Source organism: Mesoplodon bidens (assembly GCF_964165515.1).
Source record: "Mesoplodon bidens genome assembly, chromosome: 9".
Classification (NCBI taxonomy): domain Eukaryota; kingdom Metazoa; phylum Chordata; class Mammalia; order Artiodactyla; family Ziphiidae; genus Mesoplodon; species Mesoplodon bidens.
In genome coordinates this window covers 104370359-104395962 of record NC_138166.1, presented here as the reverse complement: position 1 = coordinate 104395962, position 25604 = coordinate 104370359, and the positions used below count along the sequence as shown (strand labels likewise).

The 25604-nt window shown below is 54.9% G+C and overlaps 1 protein-coding gene across 1 annotated transcript in view; it reads left to right on the top strand.

Annotated features, from left to right (window-relative positions):
* Positions 1-8020: 8020 nt before the first annotated feature.
* CNPY1 (canopy FGF signaling regulator 1) overlaps positions 8021-25604 on the top strand; it is a gene marked incomplete at its 3' end in the record, with an annotated part of 37788 nt that continues 20204 nt past the window's right edge. Inside the window, 1 exon segment of the mRNA XM_081244245.1 lies at positions 8021-8122. Within this exon segment, the coding sequence (XP_081100371.1) occupies positions 8027-8122 (96 nt within the window). The 5' untranslated portion in view covers positions 8021-8026.

Here is a 25604-nt window from a genome sequence, read left to right as displayed (position 1 = left end):
CCCGCATACAGCCAAAAAAAAAAAAAAAAAAAAGATTTATGAATGGGTAACTAGTCTCTTGGGCGCCAGGAAGACATCAGCGAAGGTCTTTGTGATTGTTCAGAGGCTAACAGCGCATGGAGGCCACCTGGACCTAACAATCATTGCACAATACCTCTCAACCACAACAGAGAAGAGATTCACTGAACACTACAGACCTGGGTGGGGTCAACAGGACAGGTGGGACTCTACGGGCCCAAGATGGCACCAGTTATGCTAACAGCCTTACAGTAACTCATAATCCAACTTGACTGGTCTGTTATAAGAAGAGGGATTTTGATGCAGACATATGCACACACAGTGGAAAGGCCATGTGAAGATACAGGGAGAAGACAGCCACATACATGCCACGGAGAGAGGCCTCAGGATGAAACCAACATTCCAGCACCTTCATCTTGGACGACTGCCCTCCAGAAGTGTAAGAAAATAAATCTCTGTTGTTTCATCTCTGTTTGCCCCCTCCGTGGTACTTTGTCATGGCAGCCCTAGGACACTAAAACATCACCGAGGCCAATACGGGCTTTGGAAGCAAGTGGCATCACCCCCAACTCCAAATGGCTTCAGTAATAAGGAGAAAATGGACTAAATCACATCCAACAAGTCAGGCAGTAAAGCAGCCCGTGGTAGTCTCAGCAATGCCATCAGAGACCCGGGTTCCTCCATCTTCCTGACCACTCGGCATGTTGGCCTGACCCTTAGGCGGGCTTCTCGGGGTGCCAGGATGGCCGCCATGTATCCAGCTGCCTCCTGCAGGTGACACTGTGCAGGGGCAGGAATGAGGTGCTGGAATGTTCCTACATGTCTGTTTCGTGAAGGGGAGAAAGCCCTCTTCTGTTGTCTCATTGGCCAGAACTACAACCCTTGCCCATGGCTGGCCATGGGCACAGAATTACTGTGGTGGGAATGAACCAGGAAGAAGCCAGTTGTCTGTCACATGTGGCTGCCAGTGATGGGATGTGAGTGGTGCTTTATTAATACATTAGAAGAAAGTGGAACAGAAATGGTGGTTGGGTTGCAGCCAGCAGGGTCTTCTCCCCACCTGCACAACCAGTCATCACCAATCCTATTGATTTATCTCCCAAAGAGCTGTTGAATTCATTGACTTTTCTGCATCCCCTCTTCCATCACTGTAATCCAAGCTCCAATGATCTCTTACTGGGACTATTGCAGTAGCCTATCAGCCTGCCTGAACATACCCTGACCCCCTCTCGTCTCTTCTAACTGTAGCCTAATGACCTCTGATAAATGTAGATGTCATCAAGTCTCACCCTACTTGAAATACTGCAGTGGTTCCATGCAGCTTAGAATAAGACATACTTCCTTACCTCTGCCTGCAAGGCTCTGCCTAGTCTGGCCTCTCCCCACCCCACAGCCTCATCAAATGCCACACTCTTCCCACCCACGCCTCCTCAGGCATGTGGGCTGTTGTTTTTACTGTCCCTCAAACAGGTTGTGATTTCACTCTTGTGTTGAACATGTGCTGGTCCCTCTCTCCAGGACCTTGTACACTCCTCACCTGGTGGATACCTCACCTGGCACTTATCCCTCAGGGCTTACACATCTCTTTCTAGGGAAACCTGCTGTCTTCCCTGACAAGGTCCAGCCCACCTGCACCCACGTGTGTGTAACCCTCCCACTCTCAGAAGCCTGCATGTGAACTAATCATTCTCCCAGGTCGGGAGTGGGCTGGGGCTCTCCTGGTCCCACCTGTGCTTCCTTGTGCAGCTTGAGTCCTGCAGTGGCTCCCCTGGCTGGAGGGTCCGGGGCCTGTGTGCTGGCTCTCAGCTTGTGCCCATTCCCACGTGACCGCTCAGTCAGCCATCCTTCTGGGCTCTGAACGTGGTAGCCAGACCATTCCAAGAGGGCAACAGTGAAAGCTGCAAGGCCCTTTGAGGCCTGGACCTAGAACTTGCACACGTCACTCACATCACTTCTACTGGTCAAAGCGGGCCACAGGCCTGCCCAGCAGTGTGGGGAGACGGAAGGATGGCGAAATACCTCCTTTTCTAATCTCCACTCGTCATGTGGGTCTCAGAGCACGTGAGGCTCTTCTTCCTGGACATGATCCACACCCCTCTGTCTTCTGCACACTCCTGAGCGGCTGTGGCCAGGACGGTGGTCTTCTTACCCCATTGTAACTCCTGCGCCCTGTACAGTGCCCAGAAGAGAGCTGGGGCTTTAATACTTATTGGACGACCGAATGAATGAGATACAATTGTGCACCAGGTTAATTCAAAAAGCCACTATATTGCAGATGAGGATCATTTGTGAGCCGAAATTATCCATTAAACATTTAAACAACTTAACATGCAGGGATAGAAGAGTTAAGGAGATTATGGCACATCTACCTGATGGGATATTATACACAACTTTTATGATAATCACCATTATGCCACAAGTTGAGAATATACTTATGATATAAAATTGAATAAGAAAAATGACAGAGGGACTTCCCTGGTGGTACAGTGGTTAAGAATCCGCCTTCCAATGCAGGGGATGCTGGTTCGATCCCTGGTCGGAGAACTAGATCCCACATGCCTCGGGGCAACTAAGCCTCCTGCGGCAACTACTGAGCCCTCGCACCCTAGAGCCTGTGAGCCACAACTAGAGAGAAGCCCGTGCGCTGCAATGAAGATCCCACGGGCCGCAACCAAGACCCAACACAGCCAAATAAATAAATAAATTTTTTTTTAAAAAAAGGAAAAAATGAGACAAAGAAGACAAGGCTTTATAGTAATGTCTCTCCATCCCTCAAGCACATCGTCCCCCGGCTCACCTCCTGCTGGTAGACACGCCTCTTCCTGGCACCACTCTCCGTGGGTCCCATCGTGGCTGTCTCCTGCTTGTCCTTGGAGCTTCAGTTCACATGTCAGTCCTCAGGGAGGCTCTCTGAGGCCCCAACCAGGTACATCCCTGTAAGTCTCCCTGCCCCTCCCCCATCGTCTGCCTTACATGGGGCTGTGTCACCTGGAACAGTGTTGGTCGGCACAGGTGAGATGTGGTGCCTGGGGGTGCCTGGGGGGCTTAAACAATAGAAATTTTTTTTTTTTTTTTTTTTTTGCGGTACGTGGGCTTCTCACTGTTGTGGCCTCTCCCACTGCAGAGCACAGGCTCCGGACGCGCAGGCTCAGTGGCCATGGCTCACGGGCCCAGCCACTCCGCGACATGTGGTATCTTCCCGGACCGGGGCACGAACCCGTGTCCCCTGCATCGGCAGGCAGACTCTCAAGCACTGCGCCACCAGGGAAGCCCAAACAATAGAAATTTATTTCCTCATGGTTCTTGAGGCCAGAAGTCTGAAATTGAGGTGTCAGCAGGGCCACATTCCTTCTGAAACCTCTAGAGGAGGGTCCTCTCTTGCCCCTTCCGATGTACAGTGGCGGCTGGTGACTCTTGGCTTGTGGACGCGTTGCCTGATCTCTGCATCTGCTGTCCTGTGGCTCCCCACCACCCCTGAGTCTGTACATGCTCTTCCTCTCTGGGTTTCTCCTCTCTTTATATGGACTCTAGTCAGATTGGATCAGGGTCCACCCTAGTGACCTCATCTTAAATTGACCGTCTACCAAGACCCTGTCTCTAGACAAGGTCACCTTCACGGGTACCAGGGGTGAGGACGGGCACGTAGCCTTGGGGATACTGTTCCACCCACAGCAATGGGGGAGGGAGGGAGGAAATGACAAGATGTGGGTGCTGTGAAGCTGAGATTTGCTCCCCAAGCCCGGGAGGCTTCCTGCACTGGCTGGCACTCACATCTCCACTGGGGGCTCTGGGCTACAGCATCACAGGCTCTGGAGGGGACACCAGGCCCCAGTTCTCAGTTCCAGCCAGGTAGCTCGTCTCTGGGCCTCTCGCCTTGTGGCCCACCAGCCCCTCTTAGCACCGTGTGGCACCCACCACACTCCCACCACGCTTTCTGGTGTCTCGTGGACAAAATTTTCAAGAAAGACTCGAGCATCGGCCGCTTCCGCTTGCGGGAGACTGAGAGTTCCTTGATGGGTGGGGTGTGGAGTCGTGTTGCCCTCTCCAGGACACCCCCTACCACGGGGTCAGGGCTTTGTCTTCCCCCAAAGGAGCTTCGATCCCACTAAGCCGAGACAGGTACTTTGGTGGCGGGAAGAGTGTGGGCCTTTGAGTGGCCATCCCCCAGTCACAGGTGCAAAGCGACTTTGTCGTGAGTTACAGACACAGGCCGACCCCGGGTCTCACCCCGAGCGCTGACCGGGATCCTCCCAGGCTGGGACCTGGATCCGTGTCTTAGCATCTGCCCAGGTGTGCCTGCTGGTCACCTGCACTGGCACCCGGGACCGACTGCTGCGGGTGGCTCGGCGTGGCTCAGGTGTGCTTGCTCGTCCCGCTGGTCCAGGCAAGTCGTCTGCAGGTGTCCCCTCCACCCCCGACCCACTGCACCGGTTCCTGTGCCATGGCCAGCTCGCTGACCTACAGGCAAATGCGAGCTCCTCGAGGGCCTGCCTGTGACCAGCTCCCCAGGACTCCCTTGTACCTTGCGCCACCTTGAAGACAGCAGGTGTGAAAACGCTGGTTGAAAACGCGTCTAGGGCGTGTGCCGAGCAGGGTGTAGGTGGGAGAGGAGTCTGCCGCGGCCTTAGGGCTTGCTCCCCGTGGAAGTGCTTTCATCACGACAGGGCCGGCAGGTGTCAGGCTCCCTGTGTGCTGTCCCTACTCACGGGGCTGGGATGAGCTGTGCCCACAACCTGCCCTCTGCAGCCCGCCCAGGCACCCCAGCACCCTGCCCCCAGGGACCAGCCCAACTGCCCTGACATCCACTGCCACCTCCTCCCCAAACTCACTCCCAGAAAGAGAGAAAGGCTGGGAGAGGGGAGGAAGCCGGCAGCCGGCGGAGGAGGAGGGCTGGGAGGAGGGCCCAGCTGGGAGGAGGGCTCGCCCTCTGGCAGGCAACGTGACCCCCCAGGAGGCCCCATGGCCCCGCCTGCTCTAATAAACTCGAAACTCCAGTGACTTAAGTGAAGATTTCAGATTAACATTTAAATTAACGCTGGACTAGAAATCTGGAGGCCCAGGTCGCTGGTGTGACTGTGTTAACTCATTCTGTGACCTGGGGCGAAAATTTAAAATGATCTTTTCTGATCGAGCCGCCCCTTCCCTCCGTGGGGAGGTCAGGACGTGGACCTGGAGGACCTCCGCCCCTCCCGGGCTGTCCTGGAAGCCGGGCCTTCTGTGTGGGTGGGGCTCACCTTTGCCCCTGAGTCGCTCTGCTTGACCAGTGAGTGTGGACCCTCCTGGCCCCTGGAGGCTGCGATCCAGGCAGCTGGTGCCAGAGAAGAGAAAGGCAGGGCCATGGGTTTGGGGACCATCAGTGACACTGCCATCAACTCAGTCACTGCAGGGGACCTCTTTTAGGAGCTTTCCTTTACATGGCCTGTCTTGGTGCTCCCCAAACTTGGGGCCCAAGCTGAAAGGAACAGGGTATTAACATGACCAAGAGCCCCGGGGGTGGGCACGTCTACCAGATCCGACCCAGTGGGCTCCAGAAAGCCAAGAACATCCCAGATCTGCCAGGGTCTGAAACCCCGGTCTGCAGACACAGAGCAGAGAGCCGAGTGGGATCCAGGATCCCAGGAGAGTAGTCAGGTCCAGCTGGGGGGTTCCAAGAATCTGGGCTCTTCCAGAGGGGCGGGGAAGGCGCCAGTCCTGCCTGAGTGGATGCGTGTGCTACGTGCCTTATAGACTAGTCCCCATCCTCTGATGAAGAGAAAACTAAAAGTGAAGCAGGCTGAGTGAAGCAGGCACAGGTGGGCAGGATCTGAAGCCAGGTGCTGTTAACAGGGCCCCTGCTGCCCTCCGGATGGGCAGCTGTATCAGGAAGGGCCGGGGGCACTGCCAGAGCACGGAGCCACCCGGACCCCCGGGGCCCTGCCCCACTCGCCCTGCTCTGCGGGACCCTGCACACCAGCCTGCCCTATCCCTGTCAGACAGGGACGCTGCTCCCCCAAGAAGCTGCCGCATGGCCCGGGGCCAGACCAGCCACTGCTCCTTCACACTGGCCGTTTCCTTCCCTGCCGCCAAGAGACTGGCTCCCACTGTCTTCCCTCCCCTGGGAGCAAGGAGTAAAGGATGTCAGGAACCTCTAGGAAATCCCTTCTTCTCCACTCTTGTCTGTCCACAGGGATCCTAATGGCCCTCAGCCTGCAATGGTCGCCCTCGCTTTTTTCCCAAGAGGCCTCCCGGCAGAGCCTGCCAGGCCATCTGTCACCTGAGAGTCCTGGGAGGTGGGGCCCTGTGCCCTCCCAATCAGCCCCTGCGCCCACCGGTGTGTTCCCACGGCTGGTCAGGGTCCCCACTGGAGAACCCTGCCCTGGAGGCATAGGGTCTCATTCTTTGGGAGAGTAGTGAACTCGAATAGCAGTGGCTGAGGCATCTCACAGAGGATGGAGAATCGCCATCCAGGTGGGCGGGAGATCTGTCCTGCAGTGCGCAGGGCCCTGGTCCTGATGTCCCGAGCTCCGTCCAGGCTCCAGTGGGACAGGAGGGCAACACCGGGCCAAGGGCCTTCAGGAAGGTTCTGGAATGCATGGTTCTGGAGGCAAGTTACATGGCCACAGGAGCTGGAAAGGACACCTGTGGCTACAGGTGTCCTTTCCTGGGAAGAAGGAACACACTGCAGGAAGTGCTGGGTCCTCCCGGCCTCTGGCGTTGGGCCCACAGACCTTCCAGCCCTTGCTGCCACCTTGGACAGACAGGCTGTTCCTGGGGACCTGGGGAAGGAGAAGGACTGGGTGCCACTCAGTGGGCTTGTAGTTCCATAATTGGCAACCATAATGATCAAGGACAGCTCACACTGCCCGAGGGTCACCTGGCCAGTGAGGGGCGGGGTCAGGATGGCATCCGGGCTTGTGCAATCCCATGGTCTGGCTCTCAATCAGCTGACCTGCCCGGACACACTCACAGACGTGCGCCGGGTGACCCGGGAAGTGGAACGGGGGAAAGTTCCCCAATCTCTATAAGCCTCGCCATGAAATGGGGATACAGTAGTCCTCGGGTCGCTCTCATAGGCTGTGACAAGCGTCGAGTGCATGACACGTGGAGCATGACACGTGGAAGGCAGGAAGCGTCCATAGCGATGGCACCGTCGTGACTGTGGTTGGTCTTTGCTGCCATGGATGCAGGCTGAGCCCTCGGCCACCCCATTCTGATGTACAACCAGGAAACAGCACAAGAAACGGGGTCGGGTCGGCCGTGCCCGCATTCAGATTTAAAGGTTATGCTGTTCTCCCAAAGATACCCCGAAATGCAGTGCTCGACTAGGACAGATAACGTCTTCACGCCTCTTTTAACGCCAGGCGAGTGGTCATGACCGACCGAGGCTTTGCCAGGCTCCTCCAGCATCCTCGGTCACAGCCGGAGCAAAGACAGCATGTTCAAAACCAGTTTCCTGTGGAGCAAATGAGGCTGATGCTAGAGGCTTCATTTACTTCATTTACCTTTTCTTGGTGAGAATTCTCAGCTGGGCAGCCCTGCCTGAGGAGAAGGGGCGGAATCAGCTGCAGAGCCCATTCGAGGTAAGTGGCAGAGACTCCCTGAGGCTTTAAATTCAGCCAAAATGTGACTTTGGGAGCAGGGCCCAGTTTTGGACAAACCTTTCCCATTTGCAAAAGTTCCTTGGGTGTAGTTAATGCAACCCAGTGGGGCTCGAGGTCTCTGATGGACTCAGAGCATGGGTCTCCTTATTCTTCAAAAAAGCATGTTTTAAATGGAAAAAGTAAAATGAATGTGGTTTATAAAAACACGAGTACAAAAGGGGACGCAAAGAAAACTAGTCTCCGTTTGGCTGTCTTTGAAAACTGCACATTCCTGCCTTCGAAGAAGCAGCCAAAGGACAAGAGCCCATCCCAGCCCTCCGGGACTGTGGGTTTGCTGACTGTCCAGCAGGAGAACGGCTCACAGGAGCCTCACCCCCCTTCCAGAGAGATAACACATGCTTTGTGCTTGTTTAGTGTGCAGGGCCCTGATGGACGAGGTAGAGTACGACGTCACCAAGGCTCGGCAGAAGACCAAGGTGGGCTCCTTCAGAATAAATCCTGACGGGACGCAGGAGAGGAGAAAGGTAGCGGAAAAGAAATTATGTGCCAGTGTATAATTGCGGATATGGGCAATTACCAGCCATTTATCCAAACAGCAGTTGGTCTTAATCTTCTAACCTTTCTCTTGTTCAGGGTATCAGCTCTAAATTGCTTCTGAGTCCTGGGGGACCCAAAGTAATCTTTAAGCTTGAAATTGAAGTCTCTCTCCCAGCACCTAAATTTTGTGTCTTGTCAAGTAGGAAGACATTTCTGCACTATTGCTCATCAGGATAAAAATAGCGCTTCCATGGTTCTTGGGCAAGGCCAGCAGGGGACCCAGAATGGCTGCAGGGGCTGCCCAGAGACCTCAAAGGCTGGGCACCCTCCCGCAGGCTCCCCACCCCTGCCTCCGAGATCCACAGAAGTTTCTAGTGTGGATAAGGATGCAAGACCCATCTCCGGGACAGACTCAGGCACCTGTCTGAGCGGAAAGATGGATGTCCTTCCACTACGGAGACCATGCGGAGAGGGGCCCAGCCCTCGGCATCTGATGGCAGGGGTCTGAGAAATCAGGAGGGACGGGGCCACGGTGAACTCAGGCTCCCGTGTCCTGCCCCAACCCCGCACTCAGGTGGTAAGCACTCAGAACAATAAGGCAATTTCATTGTCATCCTAAGGGAACCATAACAGGAAAAGGTGTTCCATAGCGTCACCCGGCTCGCTCGGAGCTGAACAGAAGTTGGTTTTGGATTTCCTGTTGGTTTGGCTGAGCACAGGCACCTTGTTAGAGCAAATGACCGAGGTGGGCCATCTGCTTTTTCCACCTCTTTCTGGAATTGTGTGCCCATCCAAGAGCCTGGGAGTAGGGCAAGGACAAGACCCACCAGGGGACTCTGTAGGGTATTGAACGCGTCTTTAAGGGAGGCCTAAGTGTGTGCTGAGCTATAGGAGGCCCCTCTAAGGAGGGCAGGACAGGGCTTCCCTAGTGGCGCAGTGGTTGAGAGTCCGCCTGCCGATGCAGGGGACACGGGTTCGTGCCCCGGTCCGGGAAGATCCCACATGCCACAGAGCGGCTGGGCCTGTGAGCCGTGGCCGCTGGGCCTGCGTGTCCAGAGCCTGTGCTCCACAACGGGAGAGGCCACAGCAGTGAGAGGCCCGCGTACCGCAAAAAAAAAAAGAAGGGCAGGACCGTCTTCCCCACAAAAGCCCATCTCCCATCATCTCACCAGGTAATTCACCAGAATTACCAGATAATTCTGATAACTCAGGTACTTTCCCGGGAAGAACAGTGACAACTCGCACCACTGCTCATCCACAGGCCTCGTTCCCGGCGACCAGGTGGCCCCATTGGTCCCAGCGACCTGCAGGGGAGGAGTAACCCTGGTCCCTGACACCGGCTGCAGAGGATTCTCACAGTCAGGCAGCGCCAGGAAAGGCGTGTGTGCCCGGGGCCATGGCAGCTTCGAAAATAAATGGAGGGTCACTATTGTAAGAGGTTAAAATGTGGATTACCTGACCCATTGTTGGTGCACCTGGACCAGGAGAGAAGAAGGAGTCTTCCTCTAACAGGTCAAAAGGCAAAAGAGAGTGACCCGGGAGACCCTGGAGGGTCAGGGAAGGAGCGGGGGCAAGGGTAGGGACGTGGGTCCCTGAGGGAGGACCGGGGAAGCTGGCGGCTCTTTATCGAGGACCCGCCATGACAGCCTTTAAGTGATTTCTAGTCCTGACAGCAACCTGCAAAATAGCTATGTTTTCTGTTGAGGACACGCAGAGCAGGCTAGCGGTGTCCCCGGGTCCCTCGGTGACTGCACTGCACACATAGGCCCTCCATCCTCCGAGCTCTCCTGCTGTGTCCGTGCTGAGGATCCCTGAACCCCCCGACATGGACTCACCTTTACCAGAAACAGGCCTGCTCTCCCTTCCCTATTGTCTTGTGCTTTGAGACAGTCGAGTTGAAATCACGTTTTCAGTGTTGCTACAAACACTCCACCTGCTGAGCCGTTTGATAGCCATCATTCTGCTGCGTTCATCAGGTAGACCAGAGTGACCTCAAAGTCCTGGCGACGGGGAGCAGGGCTGTCCTGGACCACGTCCCGCACGGAGCTGCTGCCTGGCGGTCTTGGGGAGACAGCCCCCGGGGGGCTTCTCCCCAGCCTTCGGCACTGGAGCCGGACTCTCCTGGCAGACATGTGGAGGGTACGCGGTGCCCGGAGAGGCTGGTCTTTAAGGCCCTGTGTTTTGGAGTCATGTGGCTTTGGGGTTGAGGTGTGGAAGTCAGGTTTCCTGCCTGCGGTCAACGTGAAGCTAGTGATCACAGCAGCTCCCATGCTTTACAGAACCCAGCGGTTCTCCCTCCCTCTCCGAAACTCTCCTCTGCTTCAAAGCCCCGTGGTTGTTTCCTCGGCCAGCGGGCTGCTTGGCCAAACTTGAAACACAGGGGCCTCTCGGCATGAAGTCGGGGCCTCACCCGCCGCCTTGGATGCAGGCCAGCTCTTCTTGCCGGGGGTGCTGATGTGGAGGCATCTCTGTCCTTCTGCTGGGGGCGCACAGCCTGTGTGTGCTCAGCTTAGTGTTCAAGAAACACAAAAAAAGCACAAGAAGCGCCTGGCAGGATCAGGCCGGAGCCCTGGCTGGGAGAGGTCTCAGATTCAGGGCGCTTCCTGGGTCCTTGACATGCCAGTCGAGGGTGACACGACCCATCTCCTGCCCCGTCCTGTCTTTTCTTTTCCTTTTTCGTTCTGTTTCTCCAACGATGGAAGGAAACACTGACCCATGGGCTGCGTCCTCCAAGCTGAGGGTCTGGGAGAGCCTGGCCTTCCTCAGAGGGAGGTGGGGAGCAACCCCGAGGGCCCATGTGCTGAGGGGCAGGGGCCCGAGTTGGCCTTTCAAGTGCAGTGTGGACAGTTAACGCACAGACTGGCTGCTGTCGATGCAGGCTGGTCGCTCGGGTGCAGCCTGGTGCTGGGGCAGCTCTGGGGAGGGTGGCGTTGGGGGAGGGCGTGGACAGCTGCTCTGGGCTGGGTCGCGCTGGGTGAGAAGGTGCCAGGTGGCTACTGTGGCACATTCTGCCCCCGGACGACAGCCGTGGAGGGAGCTGGCCCGTGTGACCGCTGCGGACGGCCACTGCCCCGTCGCGCTCTGTCCCCGAGGACGTGGGCGCGGAGGACACAGTAAGGGCGGGGCAGGCGCCCGAGGGGCCACGTGTCCTCCAAACAGCAGGTTCTGCTGAAGCAGCCCCGAGGACCTGGGGCCCTCGCACCGCCACGACCCGCCCCGGAGTGCCAGCCGTGCTGTCGCTGCCTGTCCTGGCGACGTTCTCTGTCCGGCCTTTTCTCCAGCCTCCACTCTGCATTGCCGCCCTGTGGCCTGCACAGCAATCAGCCAGCCCTCTTCTGTCCCAGGACTCCTTCCACGTGCATCCCAGCTGTGAAGTCCCAGCCGCTGGTCAGAAGGCAGGGTGGCCCGGCCAGGGCGATCGGGGACCCTGGGAAGCGCTGGCCTCGGGCTGTGCCCAGACTGCGGGAGTCAGGCCCAGGCCACGGTCAGTGAGGCCCCCTGGCCCCTGCCCACCTGCTGGCCCCACTTTGCTCTGGCTCGGCCCCGTGGTCGCGTGTCCCCCGGGTCCCAAGCTGGCCTTGCCTTGAGCCCTGTTCCCCTCTTTCCTCCCTTGGCTCCGTACACACATGAGCAGGGCTGCCTGCCCCTGAGGCCGCTTGCGGGGCCACAGACTCCCAGACGTGGCCCCCCACGTGGCCACCTGCGGGATGCTGGCCCTCGGAGGATGGGGTGGGACTTGGGTGGGGTGGGGTCAGGTCCGGGGTCAAGGTTGGTGTCAGTGTTGGATGAGGGGTGGGGTAGAGATTGGATAGGGTGGGGTCAGGGTTGGCATCAGGGTTAGCTGAGGTCAGGACTGGGGTCAGGGCTGGGGTCAGGGTTAGGTGGGGTCAGGTTTGAGGTCAGGATCGGGGTCAGGGTTGGGGTAGGGGGAGCTGTGGCAGATACAGCGGATCCATTTCTCCCACTGACTCTGGGAGACGTGTTCTCTCCATCTGACAGTTTTCTCCGGTGAGCAGGAAGGGGATAGATTGGGGGTGGAGCAGCACAGGGAAACGGGTCTAATACTCCTCGGTGGTGGGACCTCTGAGGTGTCCTCTGCCTGGCTCTGGAACGTCCCCAGTGGAATGGGGCCCCAGCCGCCCCCGAGGATACACTTTACCGTCTCCCCCCTCTTCCGGCAGCACTGCCCCCTCCCCTCCCATGTTTGGAGAACCTCCCAAGGAAAACCCAGCCAAGATAGTTGCTGTAAAGCCCGCCCATGCAAACGGCCCCTCTGACACCCCTCCTCCCTAGGAACCACCACCAGCTCCCCACCTGGCAGCGGTGGGCGGGGAGACCCTTAGGGAGAAGCGCTGTTTTCTTGGAGGTGTCACCCACCAAGGCCTACGACAGGTGCTCCACAGCCTCAGTGGACGGCGGGGCTTAGGGCCTCAAAGCCAGGCTCGGGCTCCTGACCTGGGTGGCCTAGAGGGAGGGACATGCGGTACGGGGGTGTGAGAAAGTAAGTCTGGTTTGCTTGAATTGACCCCATCCTCGAGGCATCGTGCAGGCCTGCTATGAACGTCAAGTTCAAATAGAGAATGTGTCGTCAATAATAATGACCATGAGGGGCTTCCCTTGTGGCGCAGTGGTTGAGAGTCCACCTGCCGATGCAGGGGACACGGGTTCGTGCCCCGGTCCGGGAAGATCCCACATGCCGCGGAGTGGCTGGGCCCGTGAGCCATGGCCGCTGAGCCTGCGCGTCCGGAGCCTGTGCTCCGCAACAGGAGAGGCCCCAACAGTGAGAGGCCCGCGTACTGCAAAGATAAATAAATAAATAAATAAAACCATTTAAAATAAATAAATAAATAAAATAATAGTGACGATGAGACCAATATCTCCTTACACTAGACTCTAAAGCTGTTTTTGTTAAATTCTTTCAACAACTGTGGGAGGTAAATGACGCCACTTTAATTAGCTTCATGTTAGAAATACAGAAGATGAGGCTCAGAGAGCTTCAGTGACTCAATTTTGACAAACTGGTATTAACTTAATTGGCTGATAAGTCAGTTTAGCCCTTGATAGAGCTGCCCCATCCTGGTGCACACCGCACAACATCAGGTTACTGTGGTGTCCTGGGGCCATGCAGTACACAACCTGCACAACTGTCCATGGGACCCTGTTTGCTAACAAGATGAGAGAGATGGGCTATTGTAACAGGGCAGCTAAGAGGCAGAGGGGAATTCAGTCCGTCAGCAACCTTCAGACTGCAGGCTGCCACCCACTAGTGGGCCATAAATCAGTAGATTGGGGTGAAACTAGCATAGAAAAATATACATAAAATATCAGAGTGCATCTTATAGAAAAGGAAACTATTATCTCGTGACACTTTATGTAATGAGTTGCAATGTAGAAAGTGGGTCATGTCCAAAAAGTTGAAAGCCACCATAGCAGATGGCTGTTCTCAGCATGGGACAGTAGCCTAAAGATATTTCATTTGGGAAGATTATTCATACCCAAACAATGCCACAGTAATGCCTGATTCCCCATGTGGAAACAATCAGAACTTCTCCCCTGAGACCAGGTATTATGGCAGAAACAGCACTGGGTTTGGTGGTCTATATAGTCTGTAGACCAGGGAACCAGAGCGCCATGAGCACCAGTGGTGTCTTCCCAGCCCAGCGGTGGCCCCAGCGGCCTGGCTCCTGGCTCACGGCCGCTGAAGCTCAGGAGTCGTGCTCTGGCACCGTGACCGCCCTGAGTCAACACACCACGTACGTGTCCAGGCCATGCTGAGTATGGTGTAGAGAAGGAATTCTCACCCCGAAGGAGGGAGCACCCTGACCCAGAGCTCTCAGAAGGAGCCACTGTGCGCACCGCATGCAGCGACAGTGAGGAATGGATTTGGTCTTTGTCCCCGTTCCTGGCACTAGAGCTTTATAACGTGACCGCTGCTCGTTTCCAACATGCTGCCGTGGGAAGCTCTCAGCTTCAAAAGACAGACACACCAGCTAAAAGCAGTTTGGCCATAAGAGCATTTCCTGTCCTACACAATAAAAAGTCTGAGCACAGGTGGTTCTGCGGTGGTGGAGGTGAGTTCCGTGGCCCCGGGGCACCACGAGTGACCTCATTCCTTTCTGTCCTTCTTTTCTGCTGCTCTTGGCAGTAGGAGAGAGCTCAGCCTCATAGGCTGGTTCTCTTCGTGGTCCCCGCACGGCTGCCCGTCTCCAGGTGTCGTATGTAGACAACGTTCAGAGCAAAAGACAGAAAAGTTTTGCATTCCGTTCTTTTTTAACAAGTGGGGAATTTGTCCAAAAGACCCCCGACACCCCATCCCCACGAGCCTCCTGCTCGTATCTCATGGTCAGGAGACCACTGGGCCAGGGAATGGGCCCACCTCGAGGGTCCCCATCAGTTGAGGCCCAACCCCGAGGCTGAGGGGCGCCTGCCTGAGCAGAGGAGGGGCGACATAAGAGGGTCCGTCAGCCTGAGGGTCGGGGGTGGCTTTGCGGCAGGTGGCCGCCAGCCGCCCGCACGTCAGCCACGTGCTGTGAGCGTGAGGGCCCAGGAAGCAGCAGGACCAGTGGCTGGAGACCCCAGTGTGGTGATGGCTCTGAAATGGGTCGGGGGACTGTCCTGAGTTCCTTCGTGCATTTTCCTGTAAGCGAAAGAAAGAGATGATGTGCGCGTGGGTTGCAGGGCTGGAAGCTACACCTAGCAGACAGGAATCAGGGGGCCACCCCTATGTTGTTCTATGGACATCATCAGCCCATGGTTCACACCTTAATAAATATATTACTTGGAGAACAACTGTGAATAAAATGACGTTCACAGGAACCTGCGAGGCAGCGTGTAAAAAAAATCAGAAAGGTGTTTTCCAGTTTTTAAGTCCAAAAAAGAGGTAACTAATGAGTGTATACAGACGACCCTTGGGTGCGAGTATCTCTTCTTGGGGTGAAGGGACACAGAATCCACACTGCGGTGGTGACGGGGTCGTCTCTGGCCTTACCTGAGCTGCTTTTCTTTTTGCTCATCTTTCAAACGTTTTTTCATAATGAACAGATTATTACTGTGACATTAAAAAATAGTTTGGGTTATTTTTTTGAGAAATCAGAAGAATTCCATGTCATTTCAGGAGTTCCAGTTCTCAAAAGCAGCCTTGCTCTTAGTGAGACGGAAACCACGCACAGATACACGATGCCCTCATACAAACCACTCAGCAGGAAGCGGTGAAGCGGCCGCCCCGGGTTTGTGCAGCCTCCGTTCCTGGTTCCTGGTGCTCCTGGTTCTGTGCTGTCCTTTGAGGTCTGGACAGTCCCGGGAAGGCGGGGCTCGTGAAGGGTGGCTGTCACTTTGTCTCTGGTGGACTCTTCTTCCCGTGACCAGGGCGGGCTCAGGACCGAGGGTCTGAGATAAGTTGATCTCATGTTTCTCAACCGTCTACAAGGAAACGAGCAGAATTAGTGTGTTCAGCAATCGACAGCCTGACTGGTTTCCTTCCACTCTCCATTTTCCTTTCCTCTTAAAGAAGAATAAGTGACTTTTCTCGTCCTCAAGACAATATACTTGGGTTCTTTGCACCTTCATCATTATTTTTTGGGGTGGCTTTTATTGTGTATCATTCTCTTTTACTTCTTTTCTTTCTTTCATTTTTTAAAAAGAGAAATACTCCTGCTCTAGCATTGATTTATGATGCTGCGTATATCTTTATCGCTCATAAAGAGAGGGGAGGCCTCCCACGATGAGAGCTGGCCTCCTGCCCATGTCGGGTCCAGTGCAGGTTGGCAGGGGAGGCCACTCCACGTGGTCACCCAGGGACCCAAGCTCCTCGTATCCAGTCCTCAGTGTTCTCTGCATTCCTGGGAGGATGGGGCACATGGGGCAGGGGGCTCCTCGGGAAGGGTTCACGGGCAGACCTAAAAGTGGGGTGTCTCACTTCTGCCCACAGGCAGCGGCTGGGACTCTGTCACTCGTGCTCACCTGATTGCAGGAGAGCTGTGTCCAGGAGGAGAAAGAAATGGGATGCTGGGACTTCCCTGGTGGCGCAGTGGTTAGGAATCCTCCTGCCAATGCAGGGGACGTGGGTTTGAGCCCTGGTCCGGGAAGATCCCACATGCCGCGGAGCAACTAACCCCGTGCGCCACAACTACTGAGCCTGCTCTCTAGAGCTCGTGCTCCACAACAAGAGAAGCCACCGCAATGAGAAGCCCGTGCACCGCAACAAAGAGTAGCCCCCGCTCGCTGCAACTAGAGAAAGCCCTCACCCAGCAACAAAGACCCAACGCAGCCAAAAATAAATAAAATTTTTTTAAAAATTAAAAAAAAGAAACAGGACAGTGACCATTCAGCAGTTTCTGCCATGCGGCCACTGGGGAGAAGCTACGACCCCGGGGCTCCATGGTGCGCAGTGTGTGCGCCTCAGGTTACCAGGCGTCTACTGTGTCACCCGAGTGACGTTGCCTCAAACCTATTACTTGGAGCCCCAGCGCAGAGCAGCCCAAAGCCTGTTAATCTCCCCGATGGAGCACAGCCAACAGCCCATCTCAGGCCCGGCGAAGCCTTGCCTTGTTCCACGGACGCTCCGTCCCAGGTGGTCACAGCTGGCCACTCACATCGCTATTTTGCCACTGCAGGCCTGGGATTAGCGGGGTCCCACTTTAAATGGAACCCTATCTCAGTGCCGCTACCCAGGTAAGGACAGCAGCCCCAGATCCCCGCCCCAGAGGGCTCGTGGCCTGCAGACAATTCTTGTACCAGACCACATCTCAGGGAGGGTTTGGCTGAGTGTGAGAAGCCCTGCAGCGACTTTAAACAGAAAGAGATTTAACGCGGGGTTTAGATGCTCCCACGCAGCCACCAGGGAGCTGCTTCCTCTGCTTCTGTCAGGACGAGGGGACTCATGAGGCCACGGCCAGGTGGCCACGGGGTTCAGGAAGATTCGGGCTCAGCAGGGGCACCTGTGGCCACTCTGGCCTCAGAGCCAGGACACCCCTGCTGCCTTTGTGCCACAGAAAGGAGACAACGGCAGCCCCCACCCTCCACCGCTGCCTTTTCGAACCACAGACACGCTTGTCCTTCATGGGACCCACGATGGGGTATCAGGGGCCGCTCTGGAACCCCCAGGCCAGCAGAAGCAGCACAAAGATGGGCTCCCCTCAAACCACCCTCCGGGTCACAGAAGAGCACAGCGGATCAGCCAGACCTATGTCCCATAAAGAACCCCGGTTGTAAGTGATCCTGGAATTGGGGGTTCGCTGGCTGGCCTCTGCAGTCCGCGGTGGCAGGCGGGCAGGGGAGCCGAGCGCCCATCTGCACATCCCCAGCGTCCAGGAGCCTGGGGGCCGCTCGTGACGATGAAGAGGAGACCCTGGGGGCCGCGGCCTGGGCTCTGTGGGTTCAAGCCTTTTATGTCCTTCTGACGGGTCTTCCTTCTTATTCCTGTGGGTGCCGTAACTTTCTCCCCTTTCTTCTTAAACCTGGTGTGTTTGACCTAAAGGTGTTGGCTTCTCCCCACCTCTGGGAAACTGTCCCTCCGAGGTCAGGTGCTCCTGGTCTCCCCTCCCGATGGTCTCAAACTCTGGCAGAGAGAAGGGTCTGCCTGAAAACCTCCCCGGATGCAGGGGCGGAGGGGCCTGAGACCCCCAGGGGGCCACGGAGCCGTAACCACAGGGAAGAAAACACGCATTAGTATCAACTACCATGTCGTGTCCTGAACGCTGGGTCTGTCCCAGAAGCGTCTGCAGGTGCTCGGAGCACCACAGCAGGAACACCAGGAACACCTGGTCGTGGAAGGTGGTTAGGGAATCGGGACGGGGGTCAGAGCCTGCTTGCTGGCTCGTCTGAGCGGCAGAGCCCTCTCCTGCCCTCTGCGCAGGGCTGCACGTCCACCGCCTTTCCTGCGTCCACACAGCCCAGACCTCTCCCTCAGGAACCGGGTCCCCAGCTGCCTTTGCCTCCCTTCCCAGAGGACGTTCCTGACCCAGAGGGTGTCAGCCGCCTTGGCCTCTCAACTCCATACCCCAGGAAGAGGCGACATACCCCAGCTTCCCCAGGCTGCTGGACACGTGGACAAGGGCACGGAAGGGGCTTCCCGGCACTTGTCCACTCAGCGCCTGGCCAGCCTGCTGCTCCCCACCAGAGGGATGGGGCGTCTGGGACCTGCAGGACTGTTGATCTCTTCTTCACCTGAGGCTGGAGTCCCATCTACTTTCCAGACTCCATGCCAGCCCCTTGCTCCTGCTGGAGGGGGGGCGAGCTGTCTGAATTGCCCAGGACCTGCCCAGGGCGGTGGTGCAACTGGCCATCGCCCCAGGCTGGAACTGCCCGCAGCCCCCAAATCCTCTGCTCAGCCTGAGCCGCCTCCAGAGAGGCCAGGGTGGAAATGCAAACCCGGAGGACAAGAGCAAGTGTGTGCATGTGTGTGCGAGCACACGTGTGTGCACACGCATGCACACGTGGAAGAGTGTGTGTGTGTGCGCATGCATGTGTGAGCACCACGTGTGGGTGTGGGTGTGAGCGTGCCTATGTGCACACGGCACAAACCCTTTAGCTCGCAGTCGTCCATCACAGAGCAGAGAGTGGAGACTTGATCAGCCGAGGGTGATATAGGGAAGGAGGGAGCTGCCAGCCTGGGCAGGCCTGGTTGGGACCCACCGAGATCGGGGGTGGGGGGGTGGGGGACTGCTGGTGGCCCCGAGGGCGGGGAAAGGCACGTTACCGCGGCCCTACCATCTGGTGGCCTTCATTCGGTGTGGGTGCTCAGTGCTCTTCCCGGCGAGGCCAGCAGAGGGACCTTTTTCCCCAGGGCTTCCTGTCCTGGCTGGCGCCTCAACAAGGGTTAACCAGCCCTCCCCCCAAACCACGAGGATTAAAAATTCATGCTGTCCCCAGGGCATGTGGGGCGGAGGGGTGACATAAAATTAAAAGGGAAAGAGAAGATTATTTTTAATCGTCTTGGTGCGTGTTGAAACAATGAAGGGAGAGCAAAGCCGCTAAAAGTTTGTCCCATTAGATTGAGCCACCAAGGACAGACTTTGCCACCAGGAGCAGGTAATTGCAAACTGAGTATTTTCCTCTTCTAAATAAGAAAATCGCTTTAATCCCATAGAGATTGTTTCTCCGGTCAAAGGGGCTCAGATTTTCACTGTGCCTGTCGCTGTGGGCGAGTGGAATTCAGAGTTGATGTCAACTTCTGCCTCTCGAGGGGTTTCAAGTCAGATGAGGGGAATCGTGGAAAGTGAGCGTCCCGTGCGTCCCAAAGACTGTCCTGACACGGCGTGGGTCAGCCGGGTCTTCTCTGGGGTCTCCTTCCGGGGACCCTCTCTACCCTATTACCTGGGTGGTCTGCAGCCTCTGCCACCCCCCAGCTTGGGCACGTACTTAAAAATAAAAGGAACAAACATTAACTTTGCTTTGAGAATCTTTTTGGAGATGGCACAAAGTTTCCTGTGTTCCCTCTCTCTCTGACTAATGGGCGTGTTCCAGGATTGCATATATTGATGGGTTTTTGAGCACTTTTCAGGTGGTACCTAAATCGAACTAGAGGACATGCCTGTCTGGTGACTCTACTCTGGGTTTTCAAATTTTTCCTTTTTTTAAATTTCATTGATGTCGAGTTGATTTACAATGTTGTGTTAATTTCTGCTGTACAGCGAAGTGATTCAGTCATACATACATATACAAGTTTTTTCATATTCTTTTCCATTAGGGTTTGTCACAGGATATTGAATACAGTTCCCTGTGCTCTACAGTAGGACCTTGTTGTCTATCCATCCTATAGATAATAGTTTGCATCTGCTGACCCCAAACTCCCAGTCCATCCCTCCCCCACTCCCCTCCCCCTTGGCAACCACAAGTCTGTTTTCTATGTCTGTGAGTCTACAGCAGTTCCATTTGTTTGCCAACTGAAAACGTGTCAAGGTTCTGAACTGCCCAGCTCTGGCTTATTCCCTTCTCCTGCCTTCCCTGCTGTGGACGGGCCGGGAGGCTGAGGAAGAGAGGCACAGACACCTGCTGTCCTGGGTTTAGCGCGTTTGGGAATGACTGTGATGGGGCAAAGCCCTTGGAAACGCGGTTCTGCAGTTGTCTGTGCGTGGTTATGCTGATTCCCAAGTCACCACACATGCATTATCTCTGTATGGTTTATTTGTAGCTCCTCTAAGGCATAGACGGTCCCCCAGAGATGTCTCGCTATCTTTGATCTGTATGTCAGCAAGCGTGCATGGATAGCCATTGAAGATTTTTTGGTTTTATTGAATGATAAAGGAAAAATTAGTGTATTTTGTTTTCTGACTATAGACTGAGGAGGAGATGGTTGGTAACATAAAATACAGCCATGGCATAAAAAGGTGTCCTGGTCCCCAAATGGTCAAAGAATCGTTTAAAAAGACAATAACCCAGAGAAAGAAACAGCCCTCAGGGCTGTGCATGGATGGGCAAGCAGAGAAGATGGGACTGTCTTTGTTATAAATCAGCCATTAAAGAAAATCAGGCTGAACTTTCAGAACCAGTTTTTTTCCCTCTCTAAATTTCAGTCTCATTTTGGCTTATGGAGTGTCCTACCAGATGCTGATCTAAGTAAACTCCTATTTATGATTTTGAACAGATGTTGACACACATTCTGTTTTACCTGCTCAAGCTGTTATCTGAGATCCAAGCTGACTTGGTTCTCACACTTTCACCAAAAATTTGGGTGATTTGCTGTGAAGGGGACTTGTTCTCCCAGGTCTGTCTGATGCATCCTAGGACATCAGGGGCTCAAGGCTCAGCCCTCCAGGGAACCGAGGAGGCAACGTCCCCCTTTCCCCCACGGACGAGGCATTTCCCTGGATTTCTGTCCCCTTAGCCATCACCCACTTGTGCCCACATTTTGCCTGGATGTCCGATTGCCGTCTGCCCGCTGGATTGTGAGGTGCTGAAAGCAGCCAGAGTTCCTGAAGTCTCAGCCAAGGAGCTCTTAGGAAACAGACAAATCAGGAATGATCCCATGTCCGAACGCAGCTGTGCATCACCAGCACACCGCCCCTGACAAGGAAGAGATCGTATCCCAACCCGCAGAGGGAGAGGAGGAGAAAGGCAGGATAGAACTGCCTGATAAAATCAGGGTCAGCCAGCCGAAGGCGGACAGCACACCAATATCTGGCCATGCACTCAGCAAGTCCTTGGTCTGAGGCTTGAGGACCTCTCCTACTGTCCAAACACGTTTTTAACCTTCTAAATGTTATCTAAACCTCCCAAGTTCAAACGTCACGACTACTCTAATGACCTACACGCAAGTTCACACAATTTTGAGGGAAAGAAAATCTTTAATTTAGTTTAGTGTTAAGCAACAGAGGCCAGTGCCAAATATGGACACTATTCCTTAAATTTCAATTTTTAAAAAGAAGTGAATGTAGAAGGCAGAGAAGATTGATTGTCACGAATTTTGGCCTAGTATGACCCAATTTTTTTTCTTTTCAAGAGTCTATGTACAAGGAGAAGCCTATTTCCAAATAAAGTGTACATGGTCACCCATTTTCCAGTGCCCGCTCTCAGAGGCCTGGAGGCCAGCGTGCTCACCTGCGGGGCGAGGCAACACCTGGGAAACTGGTTGGGCAGCAGTGGTTCTGCACTGGGGGCGACACAGGGCAACCTCTGGAGACGTGCTTGGTTTTCACAACGGGGGGGAGGGGGCGCTGCTGGCATCTGCGGGTAGAGGCCAGGGGCACTGTAAGCGCAGGACAGCCTCCATGACAAAGGATTATCTGGTCTTAAATGTCAACAGCACCGAATTCGAGAAGCCCTGTTCTGCGGAAATCAGGAATTTTCTTTACTTAGATCCAGAATTCTGGTGTTTGGAGAAAGTTGTGGCTGTAACTTTACAAAGAACATCCCCCCTGGAGTTGCGTGGCCATCCTATGACTGAAGCCCTTGGCTGCTGGTTTTGGACCTCGGCTGTGGTCAGATCAAGTTCGGAGAGAGTGACACACCAGCAGGACACAAAGGAGGGAAGGGGCATGAAAAAAAAATCACATGCATGGGCTTCCCTGGTGGCGCAGTGGTTGAGAGTCTGCCTGCCGATGCAGGGGACACGGGTTCGTGCCCCGGTCCGGGAAGATCCCACATGCAGTGGAGCGGCTGGGCCCGTGAGCCATGGCCGCTGAGCCTGCGCGTCCGGAGCCTGTGCTCCTCAACGGGAGAGGCCACAACAGTGAGAGGCCCGCATACCGCAAAAAAAAAAAAAGAAAAAAAGTCACACGCACCTCTGGTGAGGCGGTGTGCTGGATGGAGTAGCGCTCTACCCGCCCTCCCGCCCCCGGCAATGCACGTCCACCCAAAGCCTCAGGTTGCGACCTTATTTGAAAATAGGATCTTTGCATATGTTTGTAGTTAAGATGAGGCCATCGTGGATCAAGATGGGCCCTGATGCAGTGACTGGAGTCCTTGCAGGGAGGCCAGCAGACACGGAGATGCCCAGAGGGAGATGCAGGCAGGACACCCAGGACGGCCAAGGGCACCCGAGTTTGGAGCGAGGCTGGGAGAGCACGGCCTGCCGAGCCAGCCGCAGACGGCAGCTCCCGGCAGGTTCTCCCTCCTGTGGCCTCCCAGGCTCCGAAGCCCAGTATTCACTGCTGGGGGGCAGTCGTTTCCGTGGCAGGTGCAGAATCTTTGTCTGTAACCAGGTCTCTAACAAAGGAGAGACACTGAAAAGACAGAGATGACACTGCACGGAGGGAGGGGGCCGCGTGTCGCCCTGGAGGGGCGTGAGGACCACCTGCTCTCCCGCGGGGCTCGGCTCTGGGTGGGGAAGCTGCCTCAGCCTACACGGCCTGCTCGGGGGGCTCCGACGCGTGCTTTTCAAGGGCTGCACCTGAACGTCCCTCCAAGCGACCTCCACGATGGGGTCAGCCCCCAAGTCCCCCTGCCGAGCTTCAGAGCCTCATGTGGGACAGAAGAGGAAAAGTCGGGGGCCCTGCTCACGATGAGATGAATTGAGAGGACGGACAGGAGTGCTGGAGCGGACAAGGGTTCAGCTGAGAGGCTTGAAAATTTATATTGAGAGAGGTCTGATTCCCCTGCCCACCGTTTAAGTCAAGTGAAAAGCTAATTAGGCTCTGTGGGCTCTTCTCATGCCCTTCCTCCTGAACTTTCTGGAAACATCAGAGGGAAGGAGGCCTCTCCGGCCAATTGAATGGTCTGAGTTTGGTCTGTCTGGAGAGCTCTGTGTAAAAATGTGGGATGAAGAGTAGCCTTTAATATTTCAGAGGCTGCCGGGTCCGCTAATAAGATCACCTGTTTAGCCAGACAGCTCTGTCGGCGGCTGTCCCGGGGTTTCAGGGAAGGAGCCGAGTTCTTGGGGGAGGGTCGGGCCGTGCCGCCCAGAGGCTGGGTTTCCGGGGGTTTCTGGGGGTCCCTAGACAGCGGGGAGCAGTGGGCTGGGAGCCCCTGATGGGTTTTTGAGCAGTTTTCAGGTGGTACCTAAATCGAGCTAGAGGACATGCCTGTCTGGTGACTCTACTTTGGGTTTTCAAATTTTTCTTCTGGTGGCGCAGTGTTTGGGGGTCCGCCTGCAGATGCGGGGGACGCGGGTTCGTGTCCCGGTCCGGGAAGATCCCACATGCTGCGGAGTGGCTGGGCCCGTGAGCCATGGCCGCTGGGCTTGCGCGTCCGGAGCCTGTGCTCCGCAGCGGGAGAGGCCACAGCAGTGGGAGGCCCGCGTACCGCAAAAAAAAAAAAACTTACATTGCAGAAGTAACACAGTAATTTGAACTAGAGATACACAGAAAAAAAAGTTTGTAACAGTCCCTTCCCCCCACTCCCCAGTGGCTTCCCACCCACTCAGATAATCCAGGGTGAGAGCACTTCCTTCCTAGCATCCTCCACACCCACTCAAACCTGCACAAACATACCCATTTGATATGTTTTAGTTTTTGTCTTTTAGTCATTTAAAAGTAATAGTGGGACTTCCCTGGTCGTCTAGTGGTTAAGACTCTGTGCTCCCAATGCAGGGGGCCTGGGTTCGATCCCTGGTCAGGGAAGTAAGATCCAACATGCTGTGTGGCACGGCCAAAAAATAAAATAAAATAGTAAAATCATGCTACATATATTCCTCTGAAGACTGTGGAAATGTTCAATGAATTATATATATATATATATATATATATATATATATATATATATATATATATATATATATTTGGCAGCACTGAGCAGCATGTGGGATCTTGGTTCCCCAACCAGGGATCGAACCCGCATCCCCTGCAGTGGAAGCGCAGAGTCTTAACCACTGGACCGCCAGGGAAGTCCTCAGTGAATTTAAATGTTAAGTTTGAATGCTCTCCTTGCACTGTAGACTGGACTGTTTCTCCCCCCATTCTCATGCTGAAGCCCTAACACGCTGCCACACCATGTGACCGTGTTGGATGGAGATGGGGTCTTTGAGGAGGTGATCAGGGTTAAATCAGGTCATAGGGTGGGGTCTCAATCTGACGGGACTGGTGTCCTTATAAGAAGAGAAAGAGACGCCAAAGCTCTCTCTTTCTGCCATCTGAGGTCACAGAGAGAAGGTGGCCATGGGCAAACCAGGGAGCAGGTCCTCACCAGACACCGAATCAGCCGGCTCCTTGATCTTGGATGTCCAGCCTCCCGAACTGTGATAAAAAATTTTCTACTGGTCAACCCACCAAATTTGTGATGTTTTGTTACGGTGGCCCAAGCTAAGATGCTCACTTAATGAAAATATGTCATGGACCCCCTCCAGGTCAGTGGATGGAGATCTAGCCTGGCCAATGAGACCGTTCTCCTGTAGATGGACACACAGGTTGTTTCTGGTTTGTTGCTACTACAGCAGCATAGGCAACAAGCCTCCTTGATTACACGTCCCCGTGTCTGGTGCATGTGATTTCTGCAGGACAGACTCTCCAGAGGGCAGGGGTTAAAGAGTAGGTACATCTTCACTGGAATCCATGTTGCCAGGTTACTTTCCCCAAAGGTTGCCTCATGTTATGTCCCTACTGGCCATGCATGAGACCTTTCTTGCATTTTTGCACCAGATAATATAATTTTTTAATTTCTGCTAATCTAAAACATGAAAGATGGCATTTCATTTTCGTCTTAATTTCCCTTTCAGTGGCTCCTAGGTTGTTAAGCAGATTTCCTGTGCTTCGAGTTGCTTATTTGTATCCTTTACCCATTTTCTGTTGGGTTGTTTGTCTTTCACGTTATTTCCCAAGTCACCCTGTAAGGACAGGCAGCTCCATGCTGCCCACGCGTGTTCTTGGTTGGGATTTGTCTGTGGCTTTGCACCCTTTGCCCCACAGACAGTCTCTTCTCATGACGCCTTTGGGTGTCTCATCTTGTTCAAGAACACCTCCCCCCCATTTGTCATACTAATGGTTTTCTGAATTTTCTTCCAATAGTTTGTGCTTTTATGTTTCAACATTGAGTCTGTACAGAACGCAGTTTTTGGATATGGTATGGGGTATGATCCAGCTTTCTTTTCTTCCAGCTGAA